The sequence below is a fragment of the Melanerpes formicivorus genome, unplaced genomic scaffold, assembly GCF_026170545.1.
Source record: "Melanerpes formicivorus ecotype bairdi unplaced genomic scaffold, bMelFor1.0.p_v2 SCAF_11, whole genome shotgun sequence".
Taxonomy (NCBI): Eukaryota; Metazoa; Chordata; class Aves; order Piciformes; family Picidae; genus Melanerpes; species Melanerpes formicivorus.
The window spans coordinates 9468769-9474768 of NW_027142363.1; the positions used below are offsets into that span (position 1 = coordinate 9468769).

General features: G+C 49.6%; 1 protein-coding gene across 2 annotated transcripts in view; it reads right to left on the reverse strand.

The window, feature by feature from the left end:
- The window catches only part of CYYR1 (cysteine and tyrosine rich 1), a 63043-nt gene extending 62105 nt beyond the window's left edge, over positions 1–938 (reverse strand). For both annotated transcript variants that reach the window (XM_068144472.1, XM_068144471.1), the window contains exon 1: positions 825–938. In XM_068144472.1, coding sequence (XP_068000573.1) covers positions 825–912 — 88 coding nt within the window. In that variant the 5' untranslated portion in view covers positions 913–938. The remainder of the gene's footprint in view (positions 1–824) is intronic.
- Positions 939–6000: the final 5062 nt, after the last annotated feature.

Below are 6000 nucleotides of genomic sequence, written 5' to 3' on the forward strand. Positions count from 1 at the left end.
CAAGTGAGGGTGACGACCACAGAGGGCTGTAAAACAGCAATGCAGGCCAGCTCACGCAGCTGCACCCTAACCCTGTGCCATTACCCTTGCACCACAGAACTGAGCATCCAGAAAAAAGGGGTACAGCTGACCCACTGGTCTGAAGACCAGCCCTCCCAACAAGTGAACCAGGTAAGTCAGAGGGACTGCAATCTCTGTAAGGAGAGGAGAGGCCAGTACCTGGCACGGGCCCCGTTGCAAAGGAGCTGCACCAGGGAGTGACTGCAGTGCGTGATTCCTCACGCCAAGGCTTTCACATGCCAGCAGCTTCTGGCTTTGGCATCATTACCCATTTTTGGCACAAGCGCCTGTTGCATACCCCTAATACGCTTGGCAAGCACAGCTACTTGAAGGAGCACAGCAGCCGCCTGTGGCATCCGCTCCTGCGTGCTCACCAAGGCCGGCGCTGCCAAAGGATGCCCTCGCCCTGCCCAGGGCCGTGGAACCAGGACACCTCAGGGCACCTCTCTCGGAGGGTGCACATTCAAACTCCCTGCAGCACAAGGGGGACTCGCAGACAGCACATCTCATGCGAGAGCGGTCTTCTGAGGCACTCTGGAGAGCCTCTCCCAACTCGCGCTAGCGCGCAATCACCACCAGCAAGGGAAAGTCCCTGCGACTGCCTTGAACCACCGGTCCCAAGTACTCGCAGCGACTGCCGGCGGGGGGCAGAGCGAGGGCCACCGACGAGCCCGGCCCTCGCCGCCCTCCCAGTCCCGCTCGCATCCGCTGCCTGCGAATTCGCGGCTCCCCCCTGCCCCATGCACTCGCCCGGCCCCGCTGACCTGCTAGGAAGAGAAGGAGGAAAGGGGGGAGCAGCACGCCCCAGGGGGGGCACCCCTCCGACCGGCCGCGCCGCCTCGCTGCCTCCATGCCGGCGGCGGGCGCCGAGCCGCCGACCGCTCCGTCGCGGTGCGGCGTGGAGGCGGAGGCGGGCCGGGGGCGGTGGCGGACCCGGGGTGGGGAGAGTGGCGGTGGCGGGCGGCGCCGTCGAGGCCGGGCCGAACCCGCCGCGCCGCTGCCGCCCCCAGGCTGGCCCGGCGACTCCGCGGGTGGCTGCAGCGGGGCTGCCCCGTCGCGGCGCGGCCCTTCACGCTTCCCCGCCTCCCACCGCCTATTGTCCAGCTCGGCCCTTCGCCTGGCAGGGCCTAGGCCCGCGGGGGAGCCCTGAAGGGGTGTGAAAGGCTCCCACAGCCGTCCTCCCACTGCCTCGTTCGGACGCTGCATTCGAGCGGTTTTGCTTTGGTGTTGGGGGGGGGGTTTGTTTGTTTGTTGGTTGTTTTGTTTTTTTTTTGTTTTTTTTTTTTGTTTTTTTTTTTGTTTTTTAAATGGGATTAATAGTGGGATCAATTAAAATAGTGATTGTAAACTAGGATTTAAACCGTGATTTGTTTGTAAAGGCAGGAGCGGAATCCGTGTGCGGGACGTGGTGCGCTGTGGTAAGGCTTGGGGTGGCGGCTGAAGCGAGAGCCAAGCCGGAGCGCTGCCAGTGCGGCTGCCTCTGCCTGTCGCGCTCGCCCTGAAGCCGTCTCACGGCAGTCTGCTGCCACCGGGAACCGCAATGTGACCATTCTGCTGACTAAAAAACCCAAACATGCTTGTCCATGGCCCTCAGGATTGAGGATTTTCCGTGACCAGGCCAGAAACATACTGGGTCTGAAGTATATTTCAAGAGTCGTTTTTGATAACGGTGTAAATGATGCCATAATTAACGTCTTGCGAGAATTTCCACAGGCAGGGCCCTCGGGCCAAAATCACATCGTAGTCTCACGAAACAAAAGGGTTAGCTCTGACTTTGCACGAAGAGCTGCAAGCTGAGGAATGCGCTTTGAATGTTTGAAGTATGCACGCAAAAATGAGAAACATCCACAGGTGTTTCTGCTCATAAAGAGCTTCCTGCTGCTGGCAGCTTAGAGGGGAAGGCTCACACAGAAACGTATAATGAATTGTTTATAAAGAATGTAGCTGTTCAACACTGATGACAACAAACCTCCGAACTAGCAAGCTTGAAAGCTGGTTGCTTTGCTTATCAATGCAGACAAAACATTTTTTAAATGTATGGCAGAACCTGACTGTCAACAAAGAAAAAACAGCTTTGCATGTTTTTTTTTACGTACCCTGCAGTATGTATCTCTTAGTTTATGCAACAGTCTGAATTTAATGTGTAAAAGAAAATTTCTGTTACATGAAAGGTGCTGAGAGTAAAACTGAGATCAGGTGAGTAAAGGAATTGAGACAGGTTGGACTCGATGATCTTTGAGGTCTTTTCCAACTGTATTGATTCTATGATTCTATGATACTAATACTAATAATAATAAGAAACCAGGTTGGAAGAGACCTTCAAGATCATCGCGTCCAACCCATCAACCCTTCCAACCCACCCAAACAACTAACCCATGGCACCAAGCACCCCATCAAGTCTCCTCCTAAACACCTCCAATAATGGTGCCTCCACAACCTCCCCAGGCAGCCCATTCCAATGGGCAATCACTCTCTCTGTATAGAACTTCTTCCTAACATCCAGCCTAAACCTCCCCTGGTGCAGCCTGAGACTGTGTCCTCTTGTTCTGGTGCTGGCTGCCTGGGAGAAGAGACCCAACATGTGCCTGTCTACAACTTCCCTTCAGGTAGTTGTAGAGAGCAATAAGGTCACCCCTGAGTCTCCTCCTCTCCAGCCTAAGCAACCCCAGCTCCCTGAGTTTCCCCTCATAGGGCTATGCTTCCTATCTTTGTCTGCTCACAGGCTACAGTGCATCCCTGAATAAAAGCATGAAAAAATAATCTGGTTTTGCCAATAGATAACAATGGTAGTAAAGGGAAAGAATTCATCAGGTAAAGGAGTCTCACATCTGGTAGATAACTCCCAGAAACTCTGACAATCTCCAGGTTTTGGTTGTAATTAATCATATTTGATCACCATGCTATCTTAGAAAATTGTTTTGTTGGTATTTTTTTTCTGCTTCTCCATTTTTGTTGTTGGTTTCTTCCCTTGCAGTCCTCTCCATAGCTCTCTCATCAAGTCATATTTCAGCATTACACAAAAATGTTGTGTAAAACTGCCTGGTAGTTGAAAGCAATGTCTGTAAATATGTGAGGGATGGGTCTCAAGGTGTTAGCCTCTTTTCCATGGTGCTCAGTGATAGGACAAGGAACAACAGGTACAAACTAAAACACAGGAGGCTTTACCTCAACACAAGGAGACACTTCTTTACAGTGAGGGTGATGGAGCATTGGAGGAGGCTGCCCAGGGAGGTTGTGTCTCCTTCTCTGGATACTTTTAAAACCCACCTGGATGTGTTCATGGGTGGCCTGCCCTAGGTGTTCCTGCTCTGGCATGGGTGTTTGACTCAATGATCTCTAGAGGTCCCTTCCAACTCCTAACATTCTGTGATTCCATGTGCTTGATTTCAGTACTAATTTGCCCATAACTACTTTGTGGACCAGAGTTACTTTTTTTCTGACAGGAGAGGGCAAGTCCTTTGAACCTCTCTAACATTCCCCAGCCATAATTATTACTTCCCAAGTACTGTCCTTTGAACAAATGATTGAGAAGTCTTTCTGACAAAGTGAAATATATCTTCACATTAGTGTTGAAAACAATCCATGAGAAACTTCCAATCCAAGGTTTTATTTACTTCCTCCTATGTTTTTGTTTGTTTTTGTTGTTGTCATTTTTTGTTTTCTTGTTTGGTTTTGTTTTGTTTTTTCCTGGAAGAGAGGAGGGAGCATGGGGAATTCATCCTCTGGCATTGTTATTTGCCTTTATGCTACCCCCTCAAGAAAGGTAAGAAAGCCTGTGGTGTGGTGCAGCTCCTGATATAAGTGGTCATAGAATCATAGAATGGTCTGAATTGGAAGGAACCTCCAAAGGTCATCTAGTCCAGCCCCCTCTGCAGTGAGCAGGCACATCCTCAACTAGATCAGGTTGCCCAGAGCCCTGTCAAGACTCACCTTCAATATTTCCAGGGATGGGGCCCCAGCTGCCTTCCTGGGCAACCTGTTCCAGTGTTTCACCACCCTCATGGTGCAGAACTTGTTCCTAACACCCAATCTAAATCTGCTCTTCTCTAGTTTGAAGCCATTGCCCCTTGTCCTATCACTGCAGGCCTTTGTAAACAGTCTCTCTCCATCTGTCTTGTAGGTCCCTTTCAGGTACTGGAAGGCTGCTATCAGGTCTCCCCGGAGCCTCCTCTTCTCCAGGCTAAACACCCCCAGCTCCCTCAGCCTGTCTTTGTAGCAGAGCTGCTCCAACCCTCTGATCATTTTTGTGGCCCTCCTCTGGACCCACTCCATCAGGTCCATGTCCTTATTATATTGAGGGCTCCAGACCTGGATGCAGCACCCCATGTGAGGTCTGACCAATGCAAAGTGGCAGAATCACCTCACTTGATCTGCTGGCAATGCATCTTTTGATGCAGCCCAGGATGTGATTTGCCTTCTGCACTGCCATTGCACGCTGTCTGCTCATATCCAGCTTCTTGTCCATCAGCACCCCCAAGTCCTTTTCCACAGGGCTGCTTTCTAACACCTCATTCCCCAGTCTGTATTGATAACAAGGAATGCTCCAGCCCAGGTGCAGAACCTTGCACTTGCTCTTGTTGAATTTCATGAAGTTCACATGTGCCCACTTCTCCAGCTTGTCCAGGTCCCTCTGGATGACATCCTGTCCCTCTGGTGTACTGACAGCACCATTCAGCTTGGTATCATCTGCAAACTTGCTGATGGTGCTCTATTTCTTTGATAAAAATATTAAATAGCACAGGTCCCAGCACAGACCCCTGAAGGACACTAGTCGTCACTGCTCTCTATCTAGACTTCAAGTCATTGAGCACTACCCTCTGGATGCAACCATCCAGCCAATTCCTTATCCACTGAGCAGCCCACCCATCAAATCTGTATCTCTCCAACTTGGTGAATAGGATGTTGTGGGGGACCATGTCAAAGGCCTCACAGAAGTCCAGACATCACACCCATAGGCTGTCCCTTATCTACTGACATAGTCACTTTCTGATAGCAAGCCACTAGGTTGGTCAGGCAGGATTTGTCCCTGGTAAAGGCATGCTGGCTGTCTTGAGTCACCTCCCTGTCCTGGAGATGTCCAGGCATCTCCAGTGGTTGTTCAGTGGGCAGCCCAGGTAAGAAGAGCCCCCACAGAAATGAGCAAAGCACTAAAGAAAGACCTGGTTGTCACTCTAGCTGTCCCATCTGCTCTGCAAATAAACACAGCTTCTCAAAGCTCAATTTGTCTTCTATTCTGTCCTCTCCACTGCTTTCAGCATTGTGGAGGACATTTGTAGAAGGCTGAGAAGTAGGGGAAAAAAAGTCGGGATGGTATAATTTCATTGTGCTGGGTTGAGGTGAGGCCCGTCTGGGACCAAAAACTGGTTTATGTTCTCAGCTTGTAAAGGAAGTCTAATTCACAGCAAATAACAACAATAGATTAGAGCTAAAATCCTAGCCATGACAATTCTCCTTGTAAAACTCCCTATCAGCACCACACGATGGGAAAATCACCTCATATCAGAAATGGCTTTTGAGAGATGGTTTTGAAAAGCATGGAAGATTGATAACATTATGTTAAGTGTATAATCCCTGAAGTGCTAATCTTCAGGCACAGTTCAAGGAGAAAATCTTGCTCCCAGTGCACTACTGTTTTGAAACTCACTATAATCAGGCATCTCTTTCTCCAGAAGCTTAATTAGCAGTTTAGAAACAGTAATTATCACAGGTAGAGCACTAGAGAAATCTTAATAGAGAAACAGGCATGTGCTTAGGACAAGCATTTAAACTTCCTTACCTCTAGACTACCTCTGGAGAAATCACTTCAAAACAATTAACAGGATATCTTATATATGTGCTAAAGACATCTCTTGTTTAGCTTAACTTGCTAACCGGCTCACCATGGGAAATGATAAGTTTTCTGCATGTTTTCCAGTATGTAACAAGGCAGCCAACTTCTGA